This window comes from Amblyraja radiata, chromosome 18 (genome assembly GCF_010909765.2).
Source record: "Amblyraja radiata isolate CabotCenter1 chromosome 18, sAmbRad1.1.pri, whole genome shotgun sequence".
Lineage (NCBI taxonomy): Eukaryota > Metazoa > Chordata > Chondrichthyes > Rajiformes > Rajidae > Amblyraja > Amblyraja radiata.
In genome coordinates this window covers 42,334,993-42,351,942 of record NC_045973.1, presented here as the reverse complement: position 1 = coordinate 42,351,942, position 16,950 = coordinate 42,334,993, and the positions used below count along the sequence as shown (strand labels likewise).

The window sequence follows — 16,950 nt, the reverse complement described above, 5'->3', positions numbered from 1 at the left end:
CACACATTCACACACTCACACACACACTCACACACGCACACGCACATGCGCACGCACACACACACGCGCACGCACACGCACACATGGACACACTCACACACACACACACTCACACACACCCACACACACTCACACACACACTCACTCACTCACGCACATACACACACACACTCACGCACATACACACACACTCACACACGCACACACACACATACACACACACTCACACACACGTACACACACACACACACACACACACTCACACCCACACACACTCACACGCTCACATACACACACACTCACACACACACACACTCACACACACCCACACACACTCACACACACACTCACTCACTCACGCACATACACACACACACTCACGCACATACACACACACTCACACACGCACACACACACATACACACACACTCACACACGTACACACACACACACGCACACACACACACACACACTTTAAAATGAAGATGAAAAGACACAACAGCACAACATATGGCTTCTTTGCATTGACATTCCCTCCCCTTCATCTCCACCTCTCCCATTCATCCCTTCTCTTCCTCCTACCTCTCTTCTCTTGCCATCTCTCTCTCCATCTCAACCCCATCTCCCTTTTCCCGTTTTCTCTCGCCCCTTCTTTCCACATCTCCCCCCCCCCCCCCCTTGTCTCGACTCTCTCCCTCCGTTTTAAATCACAATTTTCTCAGTGCACACAAGGTTAAATTAGAAATTGTCTCAGGAAAATTATTGACTTGTTTCATATTTGCTTGGGAAAGCACTACCCTGCCCTGTACCGTCACGGATTGACCGTGTAGTGTGACTGAAAGAATAATCACTTAAGGATAGCACAAAATATGTCACCACCATAGACCGATCATCCAGTTACTAATTACAGCGACGCGACTTTGCAGGGAAATCGTCGTGTGGTCAAAACATGAGTCTTTGAGATTTTACAGATTATGAGGTTATGCTAATCTTAAAATGAAACTCCAACACCTTGCATATTCAGAAGCTGCTGGTGAGTACATATGTTAATAACAGTGATTGGGCGGATATATATAGAGCACATTGGGGAGAAAACCCCATCTGCCTCCCTAATGATCATTGGAGATATGGAGAGAATGTAAACTCATCCGTCAGCTCCCCCTTTCAGCTGCAAAGTCAGAATGAAATACAGGAAGTGAATATCGACAACATATATAGGCAGACCCACCCATCCGCTGTATATTGATAGGGAGGGATTCACTGGATGGCGTGTGACGGCTCCCTATAATACCCAAGACGGAGAAGGTGTGGGCTGTCACAGAAGAGGCGGTTGGGGCAGTGGCTTGAGGAGAGGAGAGGGGAGGAGAGAAGAGGAGAGGAGGGCACAGGGGTGACTAGAGTCGTGCAGTAGCTGTCGCTCAGCGTATGTGCAGTTGTGATGCTGCACATGAGCGGTCGTTAGACACACACACACACACACACACACATATATATATAAAGGCAGGGCGCAGCAGCTCGCTGTTTGCAAGGAGCTGCCAGACTTGTGGAAGTCCCCGCTCGTCTCCTGCACCTTGTGCCCTCTGCTCCTGCCCCCCTGCCCGGCTTGCACCGTCTGATTCCGCACAAATGATGAACTTTCTGCGCCGAAGGCTCTCCGACAGCAGCTTCATCGCCAACCTGCCCAATGGATACATGACCGACCTGCAGCGGCCGGAGCCCCCGCAGCCCCCTCCGCCCGTGTCCCCGGTCCCCGACAGGAGGCAGGCGCCCCAGTCCGCTGGAAGCAGCTTCTTCACTTCCATCTCCAACGCTGTCAAGCAGACCACCGCGGCCGCCGCGGCCGGATTAGCCGAGCAGACGTCCACCGGCGCTGCCAAGAAAGCCAAGATCCTGCTCATCGTTGACGAGCCTCACACTGACTGGTAGGTAACCCCGAGTCTGTCCATGGCAGGCAGCGCCGCGCCTCGCCACTGTCCACCCCGGTGTGGTACCTACCCCCCTCGCAAATGGGGCACAGCACCATTCACACCCACTGTAATATTCCAGTAGCAATCGCTCCAGAATCTACACACACACACACACAAAAAAGACACACAGACACACACACAGAAAAAGATGCACACACACACACACACACACACACACACACACACACACACACACAGAAAAATACACACACACACACACACACACACAGAAAAATACACACACACACACACACACACAGAAAAAAGACACAGAGAGGGAGAGACACACACCCACACCCACACCCAGAAAAGACACACACACACACCCACACACACAGAAAAGACACACACACAGAAAAGACACACACACACCCACACACAGAAAACACACACACACACCCACACCCACACACAGAAAAGACACAGACACACAGAAGCCACACACACACAGAAAAAAGACACACCCACACACACCCACACACAGACACACACACACACACACACACACACAAACACACACACACACACACACACACACACACACACAGAAAAAAGACACACACACATACACACAAACTGCAATCTAAGATGCCTTATTCCACATCAACATACTTGAAGGTAACATAATAAAAGAAAAGCAATTTTATGTTCTCAGAAAAGTCTTTATTCTCATTTATCGGAGTCCCATCAGCGGTCGGAGAGTGGCAGTGTGTTTGCGTTCTCGGGTGGGTTAGCAGGTGTCTATTGAACGTTCCCCTTCATGCTGCTCGTCGCCATGGGCTGTTGGAGGCGGGGTAGGGAGTTACCCTGGTACAACTCTCCGAGCTTGCCTCCTTAACCTTCCACTCTGCACTGCAGATCAGCGAGACTCTGCTATCCACATCTCAAGCTTCGAGTCATCTGCGAGGCAGCAGTCATTTTACAGAAAACGCCTTATTATATTGAGACCATTGCAATGTTCCCCCTGTCACATGCTCCTAGGTTGCTACTTCATCCCTATGTGACAGCACCCATTTAACATATTTTGTCTCGCCCGTAGCGGAAATTATGACACTACTTTGCTCTTAATGGTGTTTCCCTCCAAGGTCAGCAATTCCTATTTCAGTGTAAAAGAGTCTTACCGGGGAAGATCAACATGTAAGCTAAAGCATTTTGATTTTTCAGTATCAGAAAGCGATTCATAGATATTCCAACTGGAGATTGCTACAAACAACTATTTATTGTTAAAAGCAAACCCGTATTTATGGTCACATTTTTTTAAATTGAGAAATTAAATATTTATTGCATGGCTGCTTCTTACAGTGCAGACATTAACTCCAAGAGTTCTTGCAATCAAAGCAATCAAATCACCTTTGGTGAAACGGTTCCTTCCATTGTGTTAGTCAATGGGGATTATTTTAACACTGGAGAAAAGGAATGGGTGAAAGGAAAAGGATTTGCTTCTCCAGTCTGAAGAAGGATCTCGACCTAAATGTCACCTATTCCTTTCCTCCAGAGATGCTGTCTGTCCCGCTGAGTTACTCCAGCTTTTTGTGTCTGTCTTTGGTTTAAATCAGCATCTGCGGTTCCTTCCAACACGATATTTTAACGGTTTCCCTGCTGCTGCTCGTCTCTGGCCATTGGTCTCAATAGCACCTTCATACAGTAGTGTTTGACTCAGTCACGTTGCCACGAGATGACTTAGCCTGCAGTGAGTTGTGGGTTAATTGTACCTCCACGCCACCTCTCCTCACATGACATCATTTCCAAATAACTGAACAGATTTTAAGAGGCAAATTGATAAAACCTCGGTGGCACCATGACAACCGTAATGATAACTTTTTTTCCCCCTGCAGCCACACAACAGGAAATGAATGAAACACGGTTATACAATTAGTTGAGGTGGTTTGGAGATAATCTTATCAGGGCAATCATCTCTGGGGGGTAATTGGTTTACAAAGATTCATTTTAACCGAATAGAATGCGCGTTGTGACACTGGCATATCAATTTTTAAAATAAACCTTTATGCTTTTTTAAAAAAGACCTGGCTTTCTCGAAGCATATAATGAATGTGTCGCTATCCTCAGGACGCAAATTATGATTGATTTGAACTTTTGAACTTTCACAGAAGCTTGGGAATTTATCTGTTGCTTTTCCTAGTGTCTAAGAATCAATATTCTGCTGCGGCTATGTGTGCTCTTGGGCTATAAACCCACACACAGCCCTGCTATTCTATACATTTGTTTTAGATATTTACTCCTCATGTCTGCACTTGATGGTGTTCTAGCATCAAATGAGGTAGGAATTTTCTGATTCCACCAGATATTAATTTGCAACCAGCCAGATGCCCAGACTTATCGAGATTTATGATCAGATATTTGATATTAATTTCCTTCACATCGAAGCATGGTTTATGCCTTGTCATTATAATACTAGACTCGATGTGCATTCTATAACATTAATGTGCTACAAGAATCCTACCAAGGCTCTCAAATGGTTGCTCATCCCGGTAAATATAAAGCATATTCTACCCCGGCTGGAAGTGTAGAATTAATGCTTAAGGGCTTATAACATTGACTCCTTCAATCACACAACAGAAGCCATTCTGATTAAGAATCCATTATGCAAGATATCAATGTGAAGATATGATTTGTATGAATATAATTTAAACCAACACTGGACAATATACATTAAAAGGAAAACATTATAAATCAATAGTAGTTATGTTATTTTTGAATGATCACATGCCCACCACTCATAATCAACTTTTGCTTGCAAATTTCTAATTTACAGGATAACCCATTTAAGTAAATATGGAACTATATTGCTCTAACATTAATTGTTGCTTCTTCCAGATAGCACAATGATTGTTTCGTTAGACAATTTGGCCGTTGAAGTGTAATTTTTTGCATTTCACCAAAGAGCACAGTAATTGAAATGGACCATTACTATCTTTGTAATTTGTAATGAATGAAGTTGCTTGTGAAACAAAATATGCTGCATCGCAAGTTGAATATGGTAAGCATGCTCTAAAGTAGCAGCCATGAGTAGCACTCAGCCTCTGAAATTGAGTTCCATTGACTGCAATGGAATTGAATTCTGACCATTGCCATTTTAGTGCACAGGCAGTGATTTTCCAGACAATATTCTAGACTTTGAAAAGGCTATCATTCCCTACCTGTCCTTAAGGAGATTGCACTGCACCTTGTACTTGACCAACTGTAGTAGATGTGGTGAGAGTACTTACACCAGGCAGTGAGGTAAAGAGGAATAAATAACCAAGGTGAGAACTTGGATATGATGCTGAAGATAGACTCAAAATGCTGGAGTAACTCAGAGAGACAGGAAGCATCTCTGGAGAGAAGGAATGGCCCTTCTTGAGACTGAGAGTCAGGGGACAGGGAAGCTGGAGATGTGGAAGAGTAACATGTGAAAACGATACATTAGAACAGACGGTGATCAAGGAAATGTAGAATGGATCATTGTTGGCTGAGGGGAAGGTGACATCGAGGCATACAAACAGCAAAAATAATCAGGAGGACATTGAAACTAGTCGGGGAACTCGGGTGGGGGAGGGACAGAGAGAGAGGGAGAGCAAGGGTTACGTGAAGTTAGAGAAATCATTCATACCGTTGGGTTGTAAGCTGCCAGAGCAAAATATAAGGTGCTGTTCCTCCAATTTGCATTTGGTCTCACTCTGATAGTTGAGGAGGCCCAGGACCGAAAGGTCAGTGTGGGAATGGGGGGGGGGGGGGGGGGGGGGTTAAAGTGTTTAGCAACTGGACATGATACTGTTCCCTTTCATCGTGTCCTTCGTCTTTGAAGTGGTGGAGGGTACATTCTTGTGAAGTGTTGCTAAAGTAGCTACAATTCCATGAGTAGATTATATGCATTGTAAGCATGTTCCTCCACTGGTGGAATGAGTAGAAGTTTCAAACTAGACACAGTGATCAAGCAGGATATTTTTTCCTATATGGTGTTGAATGGTTTCAGGTCCGCACCAGACCAGGCAGATGGGGTATATTCCATCACATTCTTCCTTTGTATGTTGCAGGTGGTAAAGGTTTTGGAGAGTAAAGATACAGAGAAGACTCAAGTCCTAACCAATTTTTTTTAAGCCTTAATATTTAAATTGAGGAGAGACGCAAGATGCTGGAGTAACTCTGCAGGACAGGCAGCATCTCTGGATAGAAGGAACAGGTGATGTTTCGGGTCGAGACCCTTCTTCAGACTGAAGAAAGGTCTCGACCCGAAACGTTACCCATTCCTTCTAACCAGAGATGCTGCCTGTCCTGCAGAGCTACTCCAGCATTTTGTGTTTTGCTTTGTTACAGTCAATCTGGTAGATTGGCAAGGTATTTTGCTATGCTCGGAGACGGAGTACTGCTTAATCCCTCTGGACTGAAATATTCACATTTTGTGGCATCGAGGCACTTGCACAAGATTACAAGAGCTCACAAAATTCCGCTTGTCGTTGGATCCATGGCTTTCTAAATTTCAGCTTCAAATTCAGTCACATTTGATACGTGATAGAATGTAGAAAACATCATCTATCTCCAATGTATAATTTGTTGGCAACGAAACGTGTAGGAAGGAACTGCAGATGCTGGTTTAAACCAAAGATAGACACAAAAAGCATTCTGTGTCTATCTTCGGTTTGAACCAGCATCTGCACTTCCTTCCTACAATATTTAAGTTGAGATTCTGGTCAATGATGTTCAAAGGATCTCAAAGATGGTCAACTTTGGAATTGTTGGGCTCTTTTCAATTGCTACCTTGTACCTGTGTGGTGTGGTTATTATTATCCACTCATTAGTCCATGTGCATGCCTTCTTTTTGCATTCGGACATGGTTCTAAGAAAATCTGAATCGGCAACAAAAACATCTTGTCTCTCCTTGCAATGAAGAAGAGCTCATTGATGAAGCAGTTAAAGATTGAGGCCCCAGAATACTGCTTTGGGGCGCTTCGAGAATGCTGGCATGCAGCTGTGCTGCCCTGTTTGAATGAGATACCTCCTGAAACCACAACTTTCCTCTGACAACAGAATCAACAAGCTCATCAGGAAGGCTGGCTCCGTCCTGGAGGCGGAGTTAGATTCATGGGAGGTGGTCTTAGAGGGGAGGATGCTCCTCAAACTGCGCAGCATCTTGGACAATACAGCTCGCCCCCTCCATGACACGCTGGTCAACCTGAGGAGCACCTTCAGCAACAGGCTGGCTCCACCAAGATGCAGTACAGAACGCCACAGGAGACCATTTTTCCCCGTGGCTATCTAACTGTACAACTCCTCCCCTTTCTGTAGACTGACTCCCCTCCCCCCCACTCCCCAATCTTTGCACAACCCCAATCCTGTTCTTTCCACTTATCACTTTAATTTCATGTTTCATGTGTCTTGTGTTTTATGACTGTTGGCAGAACAATTTCCCTCCTGGGATAAATAAAGTTCTATCGTATCATATCGTAAGGCAGTAATGTTCAGTTCCTCTCTAGTGTAACAAAGTTTTGATGCAACTCAACTGATCCCAAATGAGCAACACCAAGCTGGTATGAGGTCATTGGGAATAGACCGATAGGATGTCAAGGTCCCTCCTTATTCTTCTAAACTGTGAGGAAGATAGATATAAATTGTCTAGCCTTTGTTGATAGCACATCTCTCTAATCCCGGGAATTAGCCTGGTGCATCTCCTGTGGACTGCCACAATTGCCATTATTACCCTTGTTTTAGGTTAAGGAGATCAGTGCCAACACCAACACCCTATTCAATTGTAACAAAAGTGTCATTCTTAAACTCCAACCCATTTATAATAAAGGCCAAAATGCCATTTGCCTTTATAACCACTCATTGGACCTGCCTGCAATTATTTTGTGGTTCATGCACTAGAACACCAAGATCCATATGAACTTCACTTACTATCTAATCCCAGCCTCAGACTTTCCCACAAGGAACTCCATTTGCCAGGTTTTCACCCAATCACTCTCTATCCCGTTTCAAAATCACAATGTCCTCATCACAACATATTCTTCTGCCTTGGGACTTTTTCATGATTTGTGTGTGTGTGTGTGTGTGTGTGTGTGTGTGTGTGTGTGTGTGTGTGTGTGTGTGTGTGTGTGTGTGTGTGTGTGTGTGTGTGTGTGTGTGTGTGAGTGTGTGTGTGTGTGTGTGTGTGTGTGTGTGTGTGTGTGTGTGTGTGTGTGTGTGTGTGTGTGTGTGTGTGTGTGTGTGTGTGTGTGTGTGTGTGTGTGTGTGTGTGTGTGTGTGTGTGTGTGTGTGTGTGTGTGTGTGTGTGTGTGTATTTACAATCTTAAGTTGTAAATCTTCCCTTCCCTTTTCACATCATTGGCAGACATGGAAACCTTGCAGTTTGTTCCCTCCTGCAGGTCACTAATGTAAATAGAGACAATAGACAATAGGTGCAGGAGTAGGCCATTCGGCCCTTCGAGCTAGCACCGCCATTCACTGCGATCATGGCTGATCATCCACACCCTGTTTCTGCCTTTTGCCCATATCCACTGACTCCGCTATCTTTAAGAGCTCTATCCAACTCCTGAAAGCATCCAGAGAATTGGCCTCCATTGCCTTCTGAGACAGAGAATTCCACAGATTCACAACCCTCTGTGTGAAAAAGTTTTTCCTCATCTCCGTTCTAAATGGCTTACCCCTTATTCTTGCATGGTCAATAACTGATTCCTGGGCTACGCCACGAGTTATATTACTCCATCCTGAAAATAATCTATTCATTCCACTTCTTTGTTCTCTGTGTGAGTCAATTTCCAAACCATTTAGACATTAAATTTTAGAAATGCAGCGCGGAAATGAACCCTTCAGCCCACCGACACTGCGCGGACCAGCGATCACCCTGTACTCTGGCCTACACACACTAGGGACAATTTTACAATTTTTGCAACGTGTTGAAGCCAATTAACTTACAAACCTGTACGTCTTTGGAATGTGGGAGGAACCAAAGCACCCGGAGAAAACCCACGCAGTCACAGGGAGAAGGTACAAACTCCTTACGTACAGCACCCATAGTTAGGGTCTAATCCATGTCTCTGGCATTGCAAGGGAGCAACTCTACCGCTGCACCACTGTTGCCACCACTTGCAACACATTTCTTACAAAAACTTGGGCTCTTAACACGTGCACCAGCCCCTTATGTGACACCTTGTAAAATGCCATTAGGAAACTTAAATGCACTATATTTAGAAAGTTCTCTCTGTTACATCCTCTAACCAATAAGTGTACTGCAGCACCAGATCTGGTCCTGATGGTGCATCTGGCTACGTCCTTAGAACCTGAGTGGACCAACTGCTGGAATATTTGCAGATATCTTCAACCTCTCATTATAAAGGTCTGAGGCCCCCAAATATTTTTAAAATACATCAATAAAACTGGTGCCCAAAATGAGCAAGGTGCCATGCCTCGGTGACTACCAACTGGTGGCACTAACATTCTATTCCTTAGTTAATTGGGAGGTTGGTAACGATGCATCTCAACTCTTGCTTTGGCAAGAATCGGAACCACTACATTCTCCTTACCACCATAATAGATCAACAGAGGATGCGATATTGCTGGTTCTCCACTCTGTACTGGACCATCGGGACAATAAGAATACATATGCCGGGCTGAAGTTCATAAACTTCAGTCTGAAGAAAGGTTTCAGCCCGAAACGTTGCCTATTTCCTTCGCTCCATAGATGCTGCTGCACCCGCTGAGTTTCTCCAGCACTTTTGTCTACCTTCATAAACTATAACTCAGCGTTCAACACCATCATCCCCTCTAACCCAAAGAACAGGGTCTCTGCTCATTCCTATGTAATTGTATCCACGACTTCCTCATCGGCAGACCACAATCAGTATAGGAACATAGAAAATAGGTGTAGGAGTAGATCATTCGGCCCTTCAAGACAGCTCCCCCATTCAATATGATCATTGCTGATCATCCAAAATCAGTACACCGTTCCTACTTTCTCCCCATATCCCTTGATCCCGTTAACTGAATTCCATTAGTATGAATTAGCAAGAACATTTTTTCCTTGATAATCATCAACACAGAGGCAACACAAGGCTGCGTGCTCAATCCCCTCCTCTACTCTTGGAGTGCATACTGTCGTTGTGTCCTTGGGCAAGACACTTCACCCACCTTTGCCTGTGTGTGAATGTGTGTGAATGTGTGTGAGTGACTGGTGGTGGTCGGAGGGGCCGTAGGCGCAGATTGGCAGCCACGCTTCCGTCAGTCTGCCCCAGGGCAGCTGTGGCTACAGAAGTAGCTCAACCACCACCGAGTGTGACTGAGGAGTGAATGAATAATGCGATGTAAAGCGCCTTGAGTATTAGAAAGGCGCTGTATAAATCCCATCCATTATTATTATACTCTCTCTGTACCCAAGACTATGTAGCCAGACAGAGCTCCAATGCCATCTTTAATTTCACCGACAATACTAATGATGTTCAGTGATAAGGCAGAGTACAGGAGGGAGATGGAGAATCTGATTTAATGGTGCCAGAACAAAATCTTGTTCTCAATGTCAGCCAGACCAAGGACCTGATTAGTGACTTCAGGAGGGGAAAGCAAGAGATTAATGAACCTTTCTTCAGCAATGGCTTGCTGGTGGTGGGAGTCAACAGCCTCATGTTCCCAGGCACGCATATCTCTGAGGATCTACCCTGGACCCAGCACATTGATACAATCACAAAGAAAGCTCATCAACGCCTCTACCTCCTGAGAAGATTGAGGAGATTCAGCATGTCAACGAATACTCTATCAAAACTTGTGCTCAGTTTGTGATGCAACCAGCTTACTGACTGGTTGCATCACAGTTATTTAAGTTATGACATCGGATGGAAGCTGCATACCAAATCTCGTTGCACTTATGTGCAATGACAATAAAATATATTATTATTATTATTATTATTATTATTATTATTATTATTATTATTATTATTATTATTATTATTATTATTATTATTATTATTATTATGATGTTATACAGCGTTTCCGCTGTGGCATGTAGCTGTGTCAAGTAAGAATTGTATTGTTCCATTGTCAGTACATACGACAATTAAACACTCTTGAAGAATTTGTGCAAGTTGGCCAAATATCGTTTATCAGTCACATAACCACGTTTGTATGGTTTAACTATATTCAGCTATTCTAACTGATTAGTTATTTACAGTAGGTAGATAAAAATGCTGGCGAAACTCAGCGGGTGAGGCAGCATCTATGGAGCGAAGGAAAAGGTGACGTTTCGGGTCTCGACCCGAAACGTCACCTTTTCCTTCACTCCATAGATGCTGCCTCACCCGCTGAGTTTCTCCGGCATTTTTATCTACCTTCGATTTTTCCAGCATCTGCAGTTCCTTCTTAAACAGTTAATTGCAGTATGTGTTGGAAGGAACTGCAGATGCTGGTTTAAAGCGAAGATTGACACAAAATGCTGGCGAAACTCAACGGGACAGACAGCATCTCTGGAGAGAAGGAATGGGTGACGTTTTGGGTCAAGGCCATTCTTCAGACCTTAATTGCAGTAGGTTGATTCCATACAGGTCTGCTACTGGTCTTGTGCTTGTTTGTATCATAGAAACATAGAAACATAGAAAATAGGTGCAGGAGTAGGCCATTCGGCCCTTCGAGCCTGCACCGCCATTCAATATGATCATGGCTGATCTTCCAACTCAGTATCCTGTACCTGCCTTCTCTCCATACCCTCTGATCCTTTTAACCACAAGGGCCACATCTAACTCCCTCTTAAATATAGCCGATGAACTGGCCTCAACTACCTCTGTGGCAGAGAATTCCAGAGATTCACCACTCTCTGTGTGAAAAAATGTTTTTCTCATCTCGGTCCTAAAAGACTTCCTGTGAGGATGTTGTGTCATATAATTGACAAATGACACAACTTGGTTGATGGCTAAGTAATGTCTAAGCACAATCTGGTGTTCCTATTTTCATTGTTATCTAATGCAACCGAAAAGTGTTCTAAAAAACAATCTTTATCATCAACTTTAGAGTTTGCTCTGAGTGATTTTATTCAGGGACTAAACACACTGCAGGCAGTGAATGACTAGTTATCTAAAGCAGGGTCGACAGTAACCAAAACAGCAACAAATGAAAGGCAAACACAAAACTGAAGGCACTGGGAGTAAAAACAAAAAGATAGAAAAAGCCATTAGGCCAGGCATTAACGGTGGGAAGAGAAGCAGCTAACATATACAGGCCATAACCTTGTTGGAGATGAGCAAACCTAATCAGAAGTACTTGAAAGATGATGAGGAAGCAGTAGTTTTCTTTTTACATGCCTGATGTGATGACACGAGAAGCACCCGTGTCATCTGAATCAATACCAGCATTGAAGGTTGCTGCTTGCAGGAAAGAACTGCAGGTGCTGGTTTAAACCGGAGGTAGACACAAAAAGCTGGAGTAACTCAGCGGGGCAGGCAGCATCACTGGAGAGAAGAAACGGGTCGAGACCTTTCTTCAGACCCTCCTTCCATAGAAGGCTCTCAACCCGAAACGGCACCCATTCCTTCTCTCCAGAGATGCTGCCTGTCCCGCTGAGTCACTCAAGCATTTTGTGTCTTTCTATTGAAGGTTGTTGCTTTCCTTGGCTCCCCATTGACACTTGTTTTACTATTTTCCCAGCTATAAATGTTTGAACCAATTTTGAGCTAAGTGAAAAGCGTTTTAGGGTTTGCTGCTCTGCGCTGCCTTGATTTTAAAATATTTATGTCATACACAACATTACTTTGAGTAGCAGAGGATTTGATCTTCTCATTTCTGTTTGTAAGTGATCTGTTATCTCGGAATAATGCTTTTACATGTCATGGTGAGAAGCTCTTGAACTCAAATATAGCTCAATTGTTAGCAAGTATAAATGTGTTCACTTACACACCTTGATGGGTGACTATAAATCCTCATGAGCGCGTTCAGTACTGTTAACTTTCCAGCTATTTTACCCCCTGCTCTGTCATTTAATGGATTCTCCCCATTGTTAATTAAATAGTGATTGGAGTGTTAAAGCCTTTGGTTAGGTAAGGCCATTTCAAATACCACGACCTGATTGTGCAGGGAACGTGGCACTGTTTCAGTTCAATATCTCAACTTATCTTCCAAACCTGCAGCATCAGCCTCTTGAATGGTAACTTAATTAACAAATTAGAGTAGAGAAGTACTTGATCTTTTTAACTGTTGATTGTTGAAATGTAATTAAATATAGTAATGTTCACATTGTTTGTCATTTCCAGATTAGTAACGTTTCTCACTGAAGATCGATAATTTACTGCGGTGACTAATTTTTCCTCACGATGTACATTGCCTATAATAAATGGAACAATGGTTGCCAGAGATAATTCATGTTGACTGTATGATAGCAACATATATATTGAGACCAGTGATGTTGACTGTAGGATAGCAACATATATATTGAGACCAGTGATGTTGACTGTATGATAGCAACATATATATTGAGACCAGTGCTCATAAGATCATAAGTGATAGGAGCAGAATTACACCATTCGGCCCATCGTCTATTCGATCATGAATGATCTACCTCTCCCTCTAAACCCCATTCTCCTGCCTTCTCCCCATAACCCCTGACACCCATACTAATCAAGTAGCATTGGAGTGATTTCTCAGCATTATCTGAACAGCAAGATCAGATGAGAACCCTGTGAGACGGAAAGGCCCACAGTTTATAAGTTTCACATGAAAGTTTGGGAATTAGGCTAGAATAGCTGTTGACACGAATCCTCCGTCAGGTGTGTTCAGGGTCTGAGTGTGATGCAGATATTACCGTCAATGGCACAACTGCTGCAGGGTATTGAGAAATACTCTCTTGCAATTTCTAAACTAGTCTTTTCCAAGATCCTGTGATGGTGGTATGTGTCAAATCACCAATCTGTGCATCATAGAGGAATACAATGTGAGTTCATATCTATAAACCTCCTCGCGCTATGTTACAAATCTTGGGATTTCCACTGTGAGGGAATGCAGACGGGACTTAAGGGGCTGTCCCACTGTACGAGATTATTCAAGAACTCTCCCGAGTTTAAAAAAAATTAAACACATGGTAAGTATGTAGAATATACTTAGCGGCTACGTTGGAGCTTGTGGACATCTCGTAGCGACTCGTAACGCTAACGGCAGGTACTCGGGAAACGCGGTAACTCGTGAAGTTTTTTCAGCACTGTGAAAAATATCCACGAGAGCCCCGAGTACCTACGAACGGCTATTACCGTAATTCTCTGAGTTCGAATCAGGGAAAACTCAGGAGAACTCTTGAATTAGCTCGTACAGTGGGCCAGGCCCTTTAAGGTGAAGTAAGATTTAAGTGCTTCATGCTGTGTGTGCCTATTCCAGCAACCTAGATCTTATCTCTTGACAGAACTCTTGATGCTGTCTTCCCACTCTAGTTTTGACCAATGGATTTCTTTCCAAATTGAAACATTGCATTAAGCAGCTCAATGATGATGTAATAAATGCATTTAATGGGCTAATATTTGAACCGTGCACTGTTTGAAATCCGTCCCTTGGAGATGGTAAGTGGCTCTGCAATTCCTGATGTCATCTCCGGATGATGTCTTGAAATGAACCAGCTATGAGTAGGCATGGAAAAGAGAAAAACATGTGATATTGGGTATGTTCCAGAGATAATGCAACTCATCCAACATGGCTTCTTCTAAAAAATGTGTTTATCTACCTTTTGGAAATGGCAGGAGCAAACACTGGAAACACCTGCCATTTCACAACATCAAAGCACACTACATTTAAAATGTGTGTTCAATAGGACAATCCATCTCCCTCAAGAAGGCACCTACATGTCAGTGTCCCTTGGGTACAGGAGAGCAGGTGCAATCAGCAGCATGTTGAAAGCAACATAAAGTAGATTATATGTCTGGAATTAAATTAATTCCAAGCAGTAAGTACTTCTGACTTTTCAGTGATTAAGAACAGATTTAGAGATGATTTTTTAACCAAAATGGATTGAATATATTAAATGAATAGCAACATATATATTGAGACCAGTGCTCATAAGATCATAAGTGATAGGAGCAGAATTACACCATTCGGCCCATCGCCTACTCCACCATTCGATCATGGCTGATCTATCTCTCCCTCTAAATCCCATTCTCCTGCCTTCTCCCCCTAAATGGTCTGAAGAAGGGTCTCGACCCGAAACGTCACCCATCCCTTCTCTCCAGAGATGCTGCCTGTCCCGCTGAGTTACTCCAGCAATCTTCGGTGTAAACCAGCATCTGCAGTTCCTTCCCACACGTTAAATGCCAGCCTTGCCAGCAATACCCAAGTCCCTAAAACGGAATTGGAAAAAAAACGAGCGTGGTCGGTCTTCTATTCTCTACATTTCTTGACCGGTTGAATTTGGCATCCCATGCATTTATTTCTTGGATTTAATGAAAGTGATGTCAATATCCCTCAGACAAATGCGCACACACTGGTGACGTGAGTCTGGTTGTCCACCATTGCCGTGTCGCCATTAACACATGCACAGTTAATGGCTGTGGGAAGTATGTAGGAAAAGCAGATTATGATGTGAGTCAGTGTGACATTAACACTCCAGATTAAGCTGCTGATCATTTTTCACAGCTGAACACTCATTCAGCAGCTGGTGGCCACTGTAACTACTACTTAAACGGATCATCCATGAATAGCAGTTTAATTGCTCATAGATTTTTGAATCCTTTTGGTTTAGTTTAGTTTTAGATTAGTTTTAGTTTAGAGATACAGCGCGGAAACAGGCCCTTCGACCCACCAAGTCCACACTGACCAGCGATCCCCGCGCACACACACCCAGGGACAATTCACACTTATACCAAGCCAAATGACCTACAAACGTGTACGTCTTTGGAGTGTGGGAAGAAACCGGAGATCTCGGAGTAAACCAGCGCGGTCACGGGGAGAACGTACAAACTCCATACAGACAGCACCTGTAGGCGGTCCCTGGCACTGCAAGTGCTGCAAGGCAACAACTCTACCTCTGCGCCAATGTGCCACCGAGGTTTTTGAACATATTTTACTTTTATTAGAGTTCCTGCAAGTGGGTACAGGCTATGGTTGGTGGTGTACAAGGGAGGACCTGACGCGGGGGGACAGCTGTGAGGAAGGGGGGGGTGAGAACAAAGGAGGACCTGACATGGATAATTTTTCGGCGCCCTTTATGTGGCAACTCTTTGCATACCTTGTGTATGCAAATCGCAGAATTTCACTATGACTTGTCACATGTGACAATAAAGTATTCATACATCCATCCATCTATTCATTCATCCATTCATTCATTCATCCATCCATCCATTCATTCATTCATCCATTCATTCATTCATTCATTCATTCATTCATTCATTCATTCATTCATTCATTCATTCATACTTGTTGCTGAAGACCTCTGTATAAACTGCCTGTTTCCAGAGAAGGGTGCAATAATAAACTTTCCCCAAGTGTGCAGCATGACGGGAAAAATGAGCCAAACAGCTTGAGCCAATGTGTTAACGTTTACTGGGGAGAAGGCAGGACAATGGGGATGAGAGGGAAAACTCGATCGGCCATGATCGACTGACAGACAGACATGTGTTATGGTCGTAAGCGAACAATTTAGAGGTATCTGCAGATAGACACAAAATGCTGGAGTAACTCAGCGGGACCGGCAGCGTCTCTGGGGAGAAGGAATGGGTGACGTTTCTGGTCGAGACCCTTCATCAGACTGAGTGTCGAGGGAAAGGGAGTCCAGAGATGAGGAAGGGTATGGTGTGAAAACTGCAGATCAAAGCAGATAACCATAAGGAAATGTAGAATGGTTCGTTGGTAGCTGAGAGGAAGGTGACAACGAGGCATTGAGTATCAGAGGGAAAGCAAGGGTTACTTGAAGTTAGAGAAATCAATGTTCATAGCGCTGGATTGTAAGCTGCCCAAGTAAAATATGAGGTGCTGTTCCTCCAGTTTGCGCTAGGTCTCACTCTGGCAATGGAGGAGACCCAGGACGGAAAGGTCAGTA

The 16,950-nt window shown here is 43.9% G+C and overlaps 1 protein-coding gene across 1 annotated transcript in view; it reads left to right on the top strand.

Annotated features, from left to right (window-relative positions):
- The first annotated feature begins 1,281 nt into the window (after positions 1–1,281).
- The window catches only part of syn2 (synapsin II), a 424,737-nt gene continuing 409,068 nt past the window's right edge, over positions 1,282–16,950 (top strand). The window contains exon 1 of the mRNA XM_033037240.1: positions 1,282–1,922. Within this exon, the coding sequence (XP_032893131.1) occupies positions 1,426–1,922 (497 nt within the window). The 5' untranslated portion in view covers positions 1,282–1,425. The remainder of the gene's footprint in view (positions 1,923–16,950) is intronic.